General features: G+C 42.3%; 1 protein-coding gene across 8 annotated transcripts in view; it reads left to right on the top strand.

Annotated features, from left to right (window-relative positions):
• The window catches only part of HHAT (hedgehog acyltransferase), a 376,524-nt gene that overhangs the window by 348,045 nt on the left and 11,110 nt on the right, over positions 1–17,369 (top strand). For 6 of the 8 annotated variants that reach the window (XM_024976884.2, XM_024976889.2, XM_024976890.2 and 3 more), the window contains one exon: positions 13,240–16,198. In XM_024976884.2, coding sequence (XP_024832652.1) covers positions 13,240–13,331 — 92 coding nt within the window. In that variant the 3' untranslated portion in view covers positions 13,332–16,198. Of the gene's footprint in view, positions 1–13,239; positions 16,199–17,369 lie in introns of those variants that run through there. The other 2 variants (XR_003029814.2, XR_003029815.2) reach the window with 2 other exon arrangements.

Genomic DNA, 17,369 nt, shown 5'->3' with positions numbered 1-17,369 from the left:
AAGCTCTGTTCAGTTCTGTTCAGTCGCTCAGTCAGATCCGACTCTTTGCAACCCCATGGACTGCTGCAGGCCAGGCCTCCCTGTCCATCACCAACTCCCAGAGCTTGCTCAAACTCACGTCCATTGAATCAGTAATGCCATCCAACCATCTCTTCCTCTGTCATCCCTTTCTCCTCCTGCCTTAAATCTTTCCCAGCCTCAGGGTCTTTTCCAATGAGTCAGTTCTTTGCATCAAGTGGCCAAAGTATTGGAGTTTCAGCTTCAACATCAGTCCTTCCAATGAATATTTAGGACTGATTTCCTTTAGGATAGACTGGTTGGATCTCCTTGTAGTCCAAGGGACTCTCAGGAGTCTTCTCCAGCACCACAGTTCAAAAGCATCAATTCTTCTGCACTCAGCTTTCTTTATGGTCCAACTCTCACATCCATACATGACTACTGGAGAAACCATAGCTTTGACTAGACAGACCTTTGTTGGCAGAGTAATGTCTCTGCTTTTTAATATGCTGTCTAGGTTGGTCATAGCTTTTATTCCAAGGAGCAAGCATCTTTTAATTTCATGGCTGACTGAACTGAACTGAACTGAAATGATAGATAATTGTAGGTAAAGCTAAAGGACAGACTCAGGTCCTTCAAACTGTTCTCCAAGCAGGATTCAACCAGACCACCTGGGCTTGGGTTGTGGTCTCTGGACCCTTTTGAGGCAATAGAGCTTCAAGCAAGAATATTAGTATAGGTGAGTAATTTCTATCTCATAGTGTTGTGTGAATTCACCAAGTTTGTGTATTCTTTGTAAACTGAATAGCAGATTGCATATTCTTTGTAAACTACTCACGTGTGGACAGAGACTAGGGTTCTGGTTGACTGAAAGGAAGGATGAGAAGAAAGCATCACTGCAGTTTGTTCATATTCTGCTCACCAGCCTTTTTCTTCTAAAAATGGTCAGCAGTGGGGTGGGCTTTGAAAAGACCTCGTTAGAGCCAAGATGGCGGCCACAGGCTTAGCAGTGTTGCCTGACCTGACAGCGGAGCGAACCTTCGATGGGGTAAGTGATAGCTCATTCAGCAGCTCAGCTAACTCCTCTCCCAGTAGGAAGGATTGATTTCTTCCCCAGGATAGGGATAGGGATTTGTGCTGATTCAGCAGCTGAATGAATCTGCATGGATAAGAGAGTTTCTCTGGTCATCTTTCTCAGAGGGTCCGGTAGAAGAAAGAACGACTAGGGCAGCCCGGTGTTCAGTCCCACATGTGGCAAGTTCTGCTCCTGGGGGCGGTGAGGGAGTAAAGACTCAGCATCGTGTAAAAATGAACTGCATCTTCCTACTATTTGAATTTCAATACCTTGGGCATAGATAGCCTAGGAGATTGCAGCATAGCACTGCAAGTCTGCGATTTGCTGATGTTCCAAAAACACCTTTAGAATGGCAAAACTTTATTGAGAAATAATCTGTGCACAATAAAATATATCCATTTAATGTATTTTCCAGTTGTATATACACTGAAAAGCAGTCCCATAATCAAGGTGCTCAACATCTTTGTTATCCCCAAAGACTCCTAGAGCCCCTTTGTGGTCTGATTCTCCCTCTGCTCCAGCCCCAGGCCACCACCGACATGCTTTTTGTTACTATAAATCAGTTTGCACTTCACACAAATAGAATAATATCACATGTGTTATTTTGTTGATGTCTTCTTTCACTCAGGATACATTTTTTATTGTGGTAAATAATATATAACATAAAAGTTACCATTGTGATAATTTTTAGTCTACAGTTCAGTGGTACAGCCACATTGTTATGCAGCCACCATCCATATTCCCCTCGCAAAACTAAAACTCTGTAACCATTTAACGCGAACTCCCCTCTCCTCTCAACCCCTGGCAACCACCATTGTGTTGTTTGTCTCTGTCGATTTGACTACTCTAGGCACTTCAGATGGGTGGAAATCTTGCCGTGTTTGTCCCTTTGTGCCTGGCTTATTTCATTTACTGTGTCTTCAGGGTTCATCCATGTCGTAGCCAGTGTCAGAATTCCCTTTTTATAGCTGATTAATATTGAACCATGGATATAGACCGCGTTTTGTGTACCCATTCATCTTGCAGTAGACCCTGGGTTGCTTCTACCTTTGTGCCGCCGTGAACTTGGGTGTAGGAATCTCTCTTCTGGTTCTTGCTTTGAATTCTTTGGGGCATGTGTGTGGTAATTCTACGCTTGACTTTTGGGGGAACCTCCATACTCTTTTTCCATAGTGGCTGCACCATTCTACCATGTTACTTTTTAAACAAAGTTTTGCCTTAGACCTGCACCTTGTTCTGATTATCCCTTTCCATTCCAGAAAACCAATTAGACGTATCCTTTGACTTCCCATAGCCCTGCACGATAATGGTCTTTTCCTTCAGTATCCCGAGCCTCTGCCTTTCCAGTCCTTCATACTGATGTAATTGCTCAGAGAATGGCTCAGCCTTAATAACCTCAAGTGAAATCGCATGGCTCACTTTCTATTAGCTACAGCCATTCCCCTCTGTGTCCTACCTGTCCCTCATTAGCTGCAGTTATTATGCAACCTGCCAGTATCCTGTGAGCAATATCAGGATACAGCCGCCCACATCCTTTTAACTCCTTCTGTTACACCCCTGCCTTGGTCCTCTTCATTGAATCTGTTATGCTATATATACATCCTACTTATGCATGTAGCTGTAACTTAAATAATCTGGCCTGTTCACTATCCCCCAATCTTTTGCAACCATCATCTGACATCCTGTTCGTAACATCTTCACTGCTGACTCACTGTTCCCTTGTTGATAAGTCCAGGTAACAAAAGCCCACCAGGCAGCTGCACACATCGATTCTGGGGGCCCAGCTCTGAATGTACAGTGTGTGCAGGGGGCCTTAGTGTAGGATCTTTTCCTCTGAGCAGTGTGGTACAGCCCACCAGTCATCTTAATGGAGAGAGAGAGATTGAGTGTGTGTGTGTGCATGCATGTGTTTGAGGATGTAGGGATAAGGGAGTTTTCCAGACACACAGGATTGGAAAGCTGGTAAGAAGGGACAACATGGAAGAAGACTACTTACTGGGGAAAGGTGAGGGGGTGAGAGGACTGCGGGATGGTGTCAGTGTTCGCTTGGTGGGACAGAGCCCCTTTTTTTTTTTTTTTTTTGGGACTTTAGAAATATTTTATTTTATTTATTATTTTTTTTTCCAATTTTATTTTATTTTTAAACTTTACATAATTGTATTAGTTTTGCCAAATATCAAAGTGAATCCGCCACAGGTATACATGTGTTCCCCATCCCAAACCCTCCTCCCTCCTCCCTCCCCATACCATCCCCCTGGGCCGTCCCAGTGCACCAGTCCCAAGCATCCAGCATCATGCATCGAACCTGGACTGGCAACTCGTTTCCCACATGATACTTTACATGTTTCATTGCCATTCTCCCAAATCTTCCCACCCTCTCCCTCTCCCACAGAGTCCATAAGACCGTTCTATACATCAGTGTCTCTTTTGCTGTCTCGTACACCGGGTTATTGTTACCATCTTTCTAAATTCCATATATATGCGTTAGTATACTGTATTTATGTTTTTCCTTCTGGCTTACTTCACTCTGTATAACAGGCTCCAGTTTCATCCACCTCATTAGAACTGATTCAAATGTATTCTTTTTAATGGCTGAGTAATACTCCATTGTGTATATGTACCACAGCTTTCTTATCCATTCATCTGCTGATGGACATCTAGGTTGCTTCCATGTCTTGGCTATTATAAACAGTGCTGCGATGAACATTGGGGTACACGTGTCTCTTTCTCTTCTGGTTTTCTCAGTGTGTATGCCCAGCAGTGGGGTTGCTGGATCATAAGGCAGTTCTATTTCCAGTTTTTTAAGGAATCTCCACACTGTTCTCCATAGTGGCTGTACTAGTTTGCATTCCCACCAACAGTGTAAGAGGGTTCCCTTTTCTCCACACCCTCTCCAGCATTTATTATTTGTAGACTTTTGGATCGCAGCCATTCTGACTGGTGTGAAATGGTACCTCATAGTGGTTTTGATTTGCATTTCTCTGATAATGAGTGATGTTGAGCATCTTTTCATGTGTTTGTTAGCCATCTGTATGTCTTTTTTGGAGAAATGTCTATTTAGTTCTTTGGCCCATTTTTTGATTGGGTCGTTTATTTTTCTGGAGTTGAGCTGTAGGAGTTGCTTGTATATTTTTGAGATTAGTTGTTTGTCGGTTGCTTCATTTGCTATTATTTTCTCCCATTCTGAAGGCTGTCTTTTCACCTTGCTAATAGTTTCCTTTGATGTGCAGAAGCTTTTAAGGTTAATTAGGTCCCATTTGTTTATTTTTGCTTTTATTTCCAATATTCTGGGAGGTGGGTCATAGAGGATCCTGCTGTGATGTATGTCGGAGAGTGTTTTGCCTATGTTCTCCTCTAGGAGTTTTATAGTTTCTGGTCTTACGTTTAGATCTTTAATCCATTTTGAGTTTATTTTTGTGTATGGTGTTAGAAAGTGGTCCAGTTTCATTCTTTTACAAGTGGTTGACCAGATTTCCCAGCACCACTTGTTAAAGAGATTGTCTTTAATCCATTGTATATTCTTGCCTCCTTTGTCGAAGATAAGGTGTCCATATGTGCGTGGATTTATCTCTGGGCTTTCTATTTTATTCCATTGATCAATATTTCTGTCTTTGTGCCAGTACCATACTGTCTTGATAACTGTGGCTTTGTAGTAGAGCCTGAAGTCAGGTAGGTTGATTCCTCCAGTTCCATTCTTCTTTCTCAAGATCGCTTTGGCTATTCGAGGTTTTTTGTATTTCCATACAAATTGTGAAATTATTTGTTCTAGCTCTGTGAAGAATACTGTTGGTAGCTTGATAGGGATTGCGTTGAATCTATAAATTGCTTTGGGTAGTATACTCATTTTCACTATATTGATTCTTCCAATCCATGAACATGGTATATTTCTCCATCTATTAGTGTCCTCTTTGATTTCTTTCACCAGTGTTTTATAGTTTTCTATATATAGGTCTTTAGTTTCTTTAGGTAGATATATTCCTAAGTATTTTATTCTTTCCGTTGCAATGGTGAATGGAATTGTTTCCTTAATTTCTCTTTCTGTTTTCTCATTATTAGTGTATAGGAATGCAAGGGATTTCTGTGTGTTGATTTTATATCCTGCAACTTTACTGTAGTCATTGATTATTTCTAGTAATTTTCTGGTGGACTCTTTAGGGTTTTCTATGTAGAGGATCATGTCATCTGCAAATAGTGAGAGTTTTACTTCTTCTTTTCCAATTTGGATTCCTTTTATTTCTTTTTCTGCTCTGATTGCTGTGGCCAAAACTTCCAAAACTATGTTGAATAGTAATGGTGAAAGTGGGCACCCTTGTCTTGTTCCTGACTTTAGAGGAAATGCTTTCAATTTTTCACCATTGAGGATAATGTTTGCTGTGGGTTTGTCATATATAGCTTTTATTATGTTGAGGTATGTTCCTTCTATTCCTGCTTTCTGGAGAGTTTTTATCATAAATGGATGTTGAATTTTGTCAAAGGCTTTCTCTGCATCTATTGAGATAATCATATGGTTTTTATTTTTCAATTTGTTAATGTGGTGTATTACATTGATTGATTTGCGGATATTGAAGAATCCTTGCATCCCTGGGATAAAGCCCACTTGATCATGGTGTATGATCTTTTTAATGTGTTGTTGGATTCTGATTGCTAGAATTTTGTTAAGGATTTTTGCATCTATGTTCATCAGTGATATTGGCCTGTAGTTTTCTTTTTTTGTGGGATCTTTGTCAGGTTTTGGTATTAGGGTGATGGTGGCCTCATAGAATGAGTTTGGAAGTTTACCTTCCTCTGCAATTTTCTGGAAGAGTTTGAGCAGGATAGGTGTTAGCTCTTCTCTAAATTTTTGGTAGAATTCAGCTGTGAAGCCGTCTGGACCTGGGCTTTTGTTTGCTGGAAGATTTTTGATTACAGTTTCAATTTCCATGCTTGTGATGGGTCTGTTAAGATTTTCTATTTCTTCCTGGTCCAGTTTTGGAAAGTTGTACTTTTCTAAGAATTTGTCCATTTCTTCCACGTTGTCCATTTTATTGGCATATAATTGTTGATAGTAGTCTCTTATGATCCTTTGTATTTCTGTGTTGTCTGTTGTGATCTCTCCATTTTTGTTTCTAATTTTGTTGATTTGATTTTTCTCCCTTTGTTTCTTGATGAGTCTGGCTAATGGTTTGTCAATTTTATTTATCCTTTCAAAGAACCAGCTTTTGGTTTTGTTGATTTTTGCTATGGTCTCTTTTGTTTCTTTTGCATTTATTTCTGCTCTAATTTTTAAGATTTCTTTCCTTCTACTAACCCTGGGGTTCTTCATTTCTTCCTTTTCTAGTTGCTTTAGGTGTAGAGTTAGGTTATTTATTTGACTTTTTTCTTGTTTCTTGAGGTGTGCCTGTATTGCTATGAACTTTCCCCTTAAGACTGCTTTTACTGTGTCCCACAGGTTTTGGGTTGTTGTGTTTTCATTTTCATTCGTTTCTATGCAAATTTTGATTTCTTTTTTGATTTCTTCTGTGATTTGTTGGTTATTCAGCAGCGTGTTGTTCAGTCTCCATATGTTGGAATTTTTAATAGTTTTTCTCCTGTAATTGAGATCTAATCTTACTGCATTGTGGTCAGAAAAAATGCTTGGAATGATTTCTATTTTTTTGAATTTACCAAGGCTAGCTTTATGGCCCAGGATGTGATCTATCCTGGAGAAGGTTCCATGTGCACTTGAGAAAAAGGTGAAATTCATTGTTTTGGGATGAAATGACCTATAGATATCAATTAGGTCTAACTGGTCTATTGTATCGTTTAAAGTTTGTGTTTCCTTGTTAATTTTCTGTTTAGTTGATCTATCCATAGGTGTGAGTGGGGTATTAAAGTCTCCCACTATTATTGTGTTATTGTTAATTTCTCCGTTCATACTTGTTAGCATTTGTCTTACATACTGCGGTGCTCCCGTGTTGGGTGCATATATATTTATAATTGTTATATCTTCTTCTTGGATTGATCCTTTGATCATTATGTAGTGACCTTCTTTGTCTCTTTTCACAGCCTTTGTTTTAAAGTCTATTTTATCTGATATGAGTATTGCTACTCCTGCTTTCTTTTGGTCCCTATTTGCATGGAAAATCTTTTTCCAGCCCTTCACTTTCAGTCTGTATGTGTCCCCTGTTTTGAGGTGGGTCTCTTGTAGACAACATATGTAGGGGTCTTGTTTTTGTATCCATTCAGCCAGTCTTTGTCTTTTGGTTGGGGCATTCAACCCATTTACATTTAAGGTAATTACTGATAAGTATGTTCCCGTTGCCATTTACTTTATTGTTTTGGGTTCGAGTTTATACACCGTTTTTGTGTTTCTTGTCTAGAGAATATCCTTTAGTATTTGTTGGAGAGCTGGTTTGGTGGTGCAGAATTCTCTCAGCTTTTGCTTGTCTGAAAAGCTTTTGATTTCTCCTTCATACTTGAATGAGATCCTTGCTGGGTACAATAATCTGGGCTGTAGGTTATTTTCTTTCATCATTTTAAGTATGTCTTGCCATTCCCTCCTGGCTTGAAGAGTTTCTATTGAAAGATCAGCTGTTATCCTTATGGGAATTCCCTTGTGTGTTATTTGTTGTTTTTCCCTTGCTGCTTTTAATATTTGTTCTTTGTGTTTGATCTTTGTTAATTTGATTAATATGTGTCTTGGGGTGTTTCTCCTTGGGTTTATCCTGTTTGGTACTCTCTGGGTTTCTTGGACTTGGGTGATTATTTCCTTCCCCATTTTAGGGAAGTTTTCCACTATTATCTCCTCAAGTATTTTCTCATGGTCTTTCTTTTTGTCTTCTTCTTCTGGAACCCCTATGATTCGAATGTTGTAGCGTTTAATATTGTCCTGGAGGTCTCTGAGATTGTCCTCATTTCTTTTAATTCGTTTTTCTTTTATCCTCTCTGATTCATTTATTTCTACCATTCTATCTTCTAATTCACTAATCCTGTCTTCTGCCTCTGTTATTCTACTATTTGTTGCCTCCAGAGTGTTTTTAATTTCACTTATTGCATTATTCATTATATATTGACTCTTTTTTATTTCTTCTAGGTCCTTGTTAAACCTTTCTTGCATCTTCTCAATCCTTGTCTCCAGGCTATTTATCTGTGATTCCATTTTAGTTTCAAGATTTTGGATCAATTTCACTATCATTATTCGGAATTCTTTATCAGGTAGATTCCCTATCTCTTCCTCTTTTGTTTGGTTTGGTGGGCATTTATCCTGTTCCTTTATCTGCTGAGTATTCCTCTGTCTCTTCATCTTGTTTAAATTGCTGAGTTTGGGGTGTCCTTTCTGTATTCTGGCAGTTTGTGGAGTTCTCTTTATTGTGGCGTTTCCTCACTGTGTGTGGGTTTGTACAGGTGGCTTGTCAAGGTTTCCTGCTTAGGGAAGCTTGTGTCGGTGTTCTGGTGGGTGGAGCTGTATTTCTTCTCTCTGGAGTGCAATGAAATGTTCAGTAATGAGTTATGAGATGTCTATAGTTTTGGGGTGACTTTGGGCAGCCTGTATCTTGAAGCTCAGGGCTGTGTTCCTTTGTTGCTGGAGAATTTGCTTGGTATGTCTTGCCCTGGAACTTATTGGCCCTTGTGTGGTGCTTGGTTTCAGTGTCGGTATGGGGGCGTTTGATGAGCTCCTGTCAATGAATGTTCCTTGGAGTCAGGAGTTCCCTGGAGTCAGGGTTTGGACTTAAGTCTCCTGCTTCTGATTATCGGTCTTATTTTTACAGTAGTTTCAAAACTTCTCCTTCTATACAGCACCATTGATAAAACATCTACATTAAAGATGATAAGTTTCTCTACAGTGAGGGTCACTCAGAGAGGTTCACAGGGTTACATGGAGAAGAGAAGAGGGAGGAGGGAGTTAGAGGTGACCCAAATGAGATGAGGTGAATCAATAGTGGAGAGAGTGGGCTAGCCAGTAGTCACTTCCTTATGTGCACTCCACAACTCGACCACTCAGAGATGTTCACGGGGTTATACAGAGAAGAGAAGGAGGGGGAAGGTAACAGAGGAGGCCAGAAGGATAAAAGGGGGGAATGAAAAGGAGGGAGACAGATCCAGCCAGTAATCAGTTCCCTAAGTGTTCTCCACCGTCTGGAACACACAGAAATTCACAGAGTTGGGTAGAGTAGAGAGGGGTTAGGGAGGAGACACAGGCGACCTGGTGGAGAAAAAGGAGGGTCCAAAGGGAGAGAGAGCAGTCAAGCCAGTAATCTCACTCCCTAGTGAAAAATGGGTCCTGAAGATTGGGTCCTTATAGGTACAAAATTGGTAACAAATACATAAAAGCAAAAATTAAAAATCTAGAGTAGAGTTTGGAATTTCAAAAATACGATGTTAAAGAAAAGAAGAAGGAAAAGAAAGAGAGAAAGAACGAACAAACAAAAACAAACAAGGTCGCGAAAATTATAGAGAAAGTACAGGTACAAAATTGATAACTAATACCAGAAAGCGAAAATTAAAAATCTAGAGTAGAGTTTGGAATTTCAAAAATACGATGTTAAAGAAAAGAAGAAGGAAAAGAAAGAGAGAAAAAACGAACAAACAAAAACAAACAAGGTCGTGAAAATTATAAAGAAAGTACAAGTACAAAATTGATAACTAATACCAGAAAGCAAAAATTAAAAATCTAGAGTAGAGTTTGGAATTTCAAAAATACAATGTTAAAAAAAAAAAAAAAAAGAAGAAGAAAAATAAAGAGAGAAAACAAACAAATACGAACAATGTCACAAAAATTATAAAGAAAATACAGGTACAAAATTGATATCAAATACCAAAAAGCATAAATTAAAAATCTAGAGTAAAGTTTGGAATTTCAGATATACAATGTTATATAAAAGAAGAAGAGAAAGAAACAGAGAAGAAGAAAAAAAAAAAAAAGTCACAGAAATTATATAAAAAAAAAACTATAGGTACAAAATTGATAACATATACCAAAAAGCGAAAATTAAAAATCTAGAGTAGAGTTTAGAATTTCAAAAATACAATGTTAAAGAAAAGAAGAAAAAAACAAAAACAAACAAAAAAAAACAAGGTCAAAAAATTATAAAATATATATATATGAAGTCTGCTGAAGAAGAAAAAAATAGGGTCTTTTTTTTTTTTTTTGCAAAGTAATAGGATATAAAGGTGAAAATTAAAGGAACAATAGAGGACTTAAAATTTTTTTTTTTTTTAATTAAAAAAAAAGAAGAAAGAATGATCGTAAAAATAATAAAAATATATCTAGGACTTTTTTTTTTTTTTTTTTTTGTGGGTGTTGTGGGTTCAGTTCATTTTTGGCTAGTTCCTTGGTCAGATTTATATTTCTCAAGATCTATAGGCCCCTTTCTATGTAGTCCGTAGTAACCACAGGGTTTTGATCTATTGCCTGTAGCTTCCAAGGCGTTTCCCTCTGTTATATCTTCTTCTGTTTGCTAGTCTCTTCAGTATCTGGTTTCCGCCCTGACTCAAAGGGCACGGTGGAGGACACTTTTTTTTTTTTTTTTTTTTTTAGGCTTACTTGTTCAGTCGCGCTGTGGGGAGGGAGGGAGGGATGCTGCAAACAAATAACACTGGCGTGGGCTCGCAGTGCCTCAGCCACCCTGGGTCTGCCCCCGCTCACGGCGCGTGTAGCCTCCCTGTCCACACTGCTCGGACTCTAGGTTGTTCCACCGGGAACAATCCGAGGCTGGCCCTGGGCTGCATGCACCTCCCAGGTCCAAGCCGCTCAGGTTCAGGCACTCGGGTAGTCCTCAGAGGCGCAGACTCAGTTGGGCCTGCGTTTTGTGCTCTTCCCAGGTCCGAGCGCCAATTTGTTCTTCCCAGGCGAGCGCCAATGCTGCGACTTATCGCCTCCCCGCCACTCGGTTATCTGGATGTAAAACCGGCGCACCTTCTCAGGCAGATGTTGACCGTCCAGACCCCCAAGAAGTTTTAGTTAGCAAAGAAGCCTGCTTACAGTTTTATAGATAATGTCTCTCTGGGGCTGCGATTGCCCCCTTCCGGCTCTGGCTGCCTGTCACCGGAGGGGGAAGGTCTGCAGCCGGCTATCTCTGTTCAGTCCTTTGTTCCGTGCGCGGGCCTGGCGGTCTTAGGTTAGGGCTGGCTTTTCTCGTGGTAGGTATCCCACAGTCTGGTTTGCTAGCCCAAATTATTTCGCTCAGATAGCGCTCAGGGTATTCAGGCCAGATTCTTACTCTCAGCGATGCAGCCCACGCCGCGCCTCCCTGCCCAGCCCCGGTTTGCTAATGGCGGATGCAGGCGTCTGCGCTGCTTCTCTGCTGGGGGAGTTACCGTAGGGCTCGCAATCTGCGAGTTTTAAATTGTTTATTTATTTTTTCTCCCTGTTATGTTGCCCTCTGTGCTTCCAAAGCTCGGCACAGATTCGGCAGTGAGAAGGTTTCCTCATGTTTGGAAACTTCTCTCTTTTTAAGATTCCCTTCCCGGGACGGAACTCCGTCCCTCCCTCTTTTGTCTCTTTTTTTTTGTTTTTAATATTTTTTCCCTACCTCCTTTCGAAGAGTTGGGTTGCTTTTCTGGGTGCCTGATGTCCTCTGCCGGCATTCAGAAGTTGTTTTGTGGAATTTACTCGACGTTTAAATGCTCTTTTGATGAATTTGTGGGGGAGAAAGTGTTCTCCCCGTCCTACTCCTCCGCCATCTTGGCTCCTCCCCCAGAGCCCTTTTTGATGCCACATTTTCCATTCATGGTTGACAAGTCCGGATGACTGTGCGGCATAGCAGCCCTTGGCATGTCACCAAAATGGCCGCCCACCCCAGGTTCTTTTCAGTTTTATGATCCTGTGCTTATCTAAGCTCTGATGAAGGGGGGCTCTGCCCCTAGCACGCCCCCTACACTTGGGCCAGACCTGCTTGGTTAGCAGCTGCTGCAGGTGAAGACCTCGTTCCTTCAGGTGAGCACAGAGGAAGGCGTTCACATCTAGAACAGGGCCAGGCCCACAGCAGAGGCCCGTAAAGTGTTGGTTGAATGCGGTGGAAGGGCGACTTGTGCAATCTGTCTTTGCCTTGTCATCACCGATCTTAACTCCTGAGGTCAGGAAAGGAGAATGGGTTCTTGGCAGCCATCTGGCACACACTGGGGTGACTGGCTGTAGGCACACGCATGTGATAAAAAGACTAATGAGCTGTGTGGACATAAGAGAGTTCCCAGGAAATCCTTTGTGTTTCTGAAACACTTTTTTAAAACGCTACCAAATCTGTGATCTTCTTTGATTCCATATGCTTTTCTGTATGTTGGGCCTCCCGTTGTGTGGATGAAGAAGCTGAGATGGTGCTGGGGTCTCCGAGCAGAGTCGGGACTGCGGCCATCTTGCTGCCTCTCGGCACACAGTGACGTGAGGGGGGATTTCCAGGGCCCAGTGGTGGTCCAGACTGAACTCACCTCTAGTTAGGGCTCCCTACACTTGTGTGTGCTGGGCAGAAGCTTCCATGCGATGTCCCCTGACAGCCATAGGGCCAAGCACAACTGTGCATCAGTCGCCACACCCCAGCTTTGTGTAAGTGAAACTGCTTTGTTCTCCCACCTCCGCAGCCAGTCTCTGGCTCCTGTGTTTACCAAACACCTGCTGATGCCTCTCCCTACACACAGCTGAAGTCCGGGTCTGCCTTCTGTACCTGAAGCTCCCCCCCCACCTCTTCCTGCTCCCTGAGGTTACTGAGGACCAGGTGTAACAGGTCCCCTGACATGTGGGTCTGTGCCACGGCGGTGACAGATCTGAGGGCCTCCAAGCAGGATGGGTCCATCTTGAGGCTGAGAAAAGTACCTGGTTGTCCTGGGCTTCTGTGTGCTTGTGGATGGTGTGCGATTCAATGGTCAACGTATATTTTGCAATTTACTATGGGTCTCGTGGACTTTTCATCTTTTTTGGTTATTAAATGCTTTTGTCTTCTAAATATGTCTTCTTCAAAAGCTTGTCCTGTTTCTAAACATAGTTTGTGTGTATGATAGGGCTCCCCTCATTTTATGGTGACCCCAGTGGGCATGTAGGGGTCCACGTGCTGCTGTTCCAGTTTGAACACCATGAGGTGATCTAGGAGACGTGTGCCTTAATGCCTAAACTGAGGCCCATGCTGTTTCTTAGGCAGCCTTCTCTAGTGGGGACGGTTTGCACCAGTCCTACCCCAGGCTTGTCTAACCGCTCTCCCGTCTCTGTCGCCCTCCTGCAGGCTGGCCGTGGGTGACCCTGTCTGTCCTGGGATTCCTGTACTGCTACTCGCATGTGGGCATTGCCTGGGCCCACACTTACTCTGGTCACTGACGGCGCCGGGCCCAGGTCTGCCCTTGTCACTGGTTTCCAGGGCACGTGGTGCTCCACCCTCACCTCGAACCTCAAGGTAACCTCCAGGGGACCTGCTCATCTTTTGTTGAAGTTACCTCACTCCAGGACTGGAAACTTGAGCTCTCGTAACTTTGGGAACTTAGAGACCCTCTTCCCAGCCTCCTCCTTTGCCTATAGAGTAAGCTGGACCCCAAGCAGTAAAACGTCTTGCCTAGCTGTAGACGGTGATGTTGTGGTCCAGACCCCACATTCTTTCTCCTTTACCAAGAATTAAATGCAATAGACGTTTCTTGATTGAGGCATATAAATTCTGATTAGTGATAGGCCTGTCTTCCACTGGGCAGTGTTTCTGAAATGTGTTGGGTCAGCGGCATTTAAGTGACTCCTTCCCTGCTTCCTGCAGTGCACTTTGTAGAGCCAGCACTGAGAGTCGCATCACATTTAGCTCCTCGGCAGGGGCGTGACAAAGCCGCAGCTGTGTTGCTGACTACTGGGTCCAAGGAGATCGAATATAGACGTCAGTACCTAAGGAGGGCTGCTACTTGAGTTCATCATTCATCAGGGTGATCGCCATTTGGTTGCTTGTTCCCTAGATTTGCAGGAAGTATAAACAGAGGAGTTCCTCTACCTGACAGTTAATTATTTCCTAGTAAAGAAGTATAATTTAAAAAAAAGAAAACAAACAGGGAGTGGTGTATGACAGACAGGTGCTATGGGGCAAGTCAAAGAGGGTAAAGAGGACTTCCTGTGGTCTCTCCCTCTCCACACAAGTCCCGACAGCCCTCTCCCCCTGAGTGGTTCACACTCGGTGGTTTACCGTCAGAGGTTGATGCTGTTTGTTTCCAATAAAATGGAGCCCTTTCTACCATACAGACACTTCATATTTTTGTAAAATTGTCTTGAATATTTTTTGAAGAAAATGTTTAAAGTCGAAACACGCTTACTTAATTCTGAATTATTCACTCTTCTGGAAGGATGCTAATAGGCCGCTAATGGCCTCAAGTGGTAGATAATTCAGAATACTTCCATTTGGCTTTGCTTTTTCCTTTTCTGAGGGGGTAGAGGGCAAGTGAAGCAGCTTTAAAATTTGAATCCATAGTGTACCCAATTATGGGAGAACAGAACAACATCTCAAGCACATGAATTAATTGTCATTGAGTAGAAGGTGCATGCGGACCTGGTCTGTCCCCACCTTCTCCCGTTAGTCATTTGGTATTATCCTTGTGTCCTGGCTGCGGTTATTAGCTCAATGAGATTTAAACTCCTGGAGTGCAGGACCCGTCATTTTGCTGGCGTCCTTTCTTCGCGGCCACTCTGCTTGGAGGCGAGTGGGGAGGGGACCAGATGTGGGTGGCAGAGGGTAGGCACACTCCGTGTTACCTGCAGCAAAGGACAGAGGCTGGAGGGGGGCAGGCAGACCAGGGCAACAGCAGCCTTGGCAGCTGGCCTGATAAAGGAGGAGGAGACACAGGCTGGCAAGTCCTTGTGCTTGGAAGTTTCCAGGAGGAGATGAGGTTGAGGAAGGGTGAGCAGTCAGATGAATACAGTAAAACTTCAGGGACTCTTAACACTAATTCAAGATTTGTCATCAGCCAGAGGGCTTTTAGCTGAAGTTTACAGAGGAACAAAATCGTGTGAAGATAATTGCAGGGAAATGTCTAATGTATGGGGTTCCCAGGTGGTGAAGTGGTAAAGGATCCTTCTGCCAGTGCAGGAGATGCTAAGAGACGTGTGTCCAACCCCTGGGTCGGGAAAGTCTTCTGGAGGAGGGCATGGCAACCCACTCCAGTGTTCTTGCCTGGAGAATCCCATGGACAGAGGAGCCCGGCGGGCTGTATTGCCTGGGGTTGCAAAGAGTCAGACACAACTGAGCATGTACACACACATCTACTATATGCGTGTATATAAATATATAAATAGTATATATTTATATATGTGTTTAGTCGCTCAGTTGTATCCAATTTTTTGTCACCCCACAAACTGTAGCCCGCCAGGCTCCTCTGTTCATGGGATTCTCCAGGCAAGAATACTAGAGTGGATAGCCATTCTCTTCTCCAGGGCATCTTCCTGACCCAGGGATCAAACCCGGGTATCCTGCTTTGCAGGCAGATTCTTTACCATTTGAGCTATAGGGAAGTTCTTATAAGTAATGCAAAATATTTTCAACTCTTTGGAGATGCCATTTTTATAAAAACAAATAGGCTTATTTACTCATTAAACTATACTGGAAGAATAAGTGAATATATTTGAAAGTAATAATCCTGAATTTCTTTTAAGCTATTGTATGATTGAGTGGTTCTCAGGAATGAGTACATGATTATTGTGTTTAGCTATATATTTGAGGCCTAATTAACCAATATGTGAATAACCATCCAGGACCACTGTTATCTTAACCTCTTGCTTTTCTCCCACTGTAATATAAAAATGATAATGTCTGTTTCCATGCATATGAACTCAAATTCTTGGAGCTGCTTTAAATGAAGGACTCCTGAGGTGTCTGAGCAGACAGAGCAGTCCCAGCTGAAGAACATCTGAGGTGTCACTTTCCATACTTATCAGCCCTGGGCAACTTCCAGCACAGGACAGGGACAGTTCCCAAGGTCACTTCTAGCCCCAGGATCCTCTGACTCGCTCCAGGCATGATTGCCATGATGATTTCCAAGGAGGCAAGGAACACATCGGAAGGACAGCCAAATGTTGGTCATCTTGACTAATTCCTGGGACCGTGCAAGAAGACGGAAAAGTATTTGTTTCCTCAGATTAATTTATTTGAAAAGTGACAGCAGAAACCCTTTGTTCTTAATAGTAAAGACTGTAGACTTAGAAAATAAACCAATCATATATACTATGGTACAATCTATATATTGGGAGAATGGTAATTTAGTGGGAGTTTCCCCTTAGAGAAAGAGCCTACTCATTGCTTCTTTATTTAAACTACTGATTGACTAAGGAGTATAAGAAATTAATACAATGAATTTCTTTTCTAGCAAATGTCCCAGAACATATCCATACAAAAGGGCCAACTACTGAGAAGCCAGATTATCTCAATGCTGCTGGCCTTTCTCAGTGCGTGTTGAGATGCCTCTCTGAAGCCTTTCTTCATTGAAATTGTTATATTTTTGGAACAAGCCAGCAAAATTCCTTTTTTTTTTTAGTCATTGAAACCCATTTGGCATCCAAAATGTAACATCTAGTACTTGGCTCTGTGTTACTTAGTCCTTGTGACTAATTATAAAAACCATATTTACAGAGAAAGATGTACTCTTTAGAGCACCTCAGTGGTGAAAAACAATAGTTAGTGCTTTATTAGGTGAAACTTTTGAAATGAGCATCAGTCATTTGGAACTTTAAAAAAGCCATCACCCTTAGTTTTATTATGCTTTCCTGCAGTGTTAAAAAAAAAGGGGGGGGGGATGTAGAGAAAGTCACTAAAAATACTAGATTTATACTGCAGCCCAGTGAAATCAAGCAGAGGCCTGAATGTGGCTTGTGGATCACAAATTCCTCATCCCTGAGGTAAGTTCTCCCGTCTATCAATAGAAAAGCGCCGTTTGTGAAGTGCGGTCCATTGGTGTGAAATATGGGCTCCTGTTGGCAGTGTCGTGGAGGATTGTGCTGTGAGCAGGAGGCGATGTCTGTTAAAACCACAGCAGAGCTGCATCGGTGCTGGTGTACAGCACTACCGTAGGGGCAGGCAGCTCTCTACCGTCATCGCTTCTGAGACCGTCAGTGAATAAAGCACAGGTCGGAACTCACATTGTTGGCACTCTTTCCAGAAAGACTCGGTTTTTTGACAGTGTGTTTTAAAAGGCAGCAAAGCCTGAACATACAGATTGCAATCCAAACTGTTCAGGATTAAGGCGTTCAGCTCTAGGTGGGAGGTCAGCTTCAGCTCTGTGTTCAGTACTGTTTGTGCCACAACTGCCCAGCGATGCCAGGTTTGGAAGGCGTCTCTGTGTGTCTCCTAGCATTGATAGCTCTATTTCAAGATCATATGGCAAAGCACCTTCACAGCCA

Source organism: Bos taurus, chromosome 16 (assembly GCF_002263795.3).
Source record: "Bos taurus isolate L1 Dominette 01449 registration number 42190680 breed Hereford chromosome 16, ARS-UCD2.0, whole genome shotgun sequence".
Lineage (NCBI taxonomy): Eukaryota > Metazoa > Chordata > Mammalia > Artiodactyla > Bovidae > Bos > Bos taurus.
Note: the sequence above shows the minus strand (reverse complement) of the source record. Positions and strands in the feature narration are given on the sequence as shown.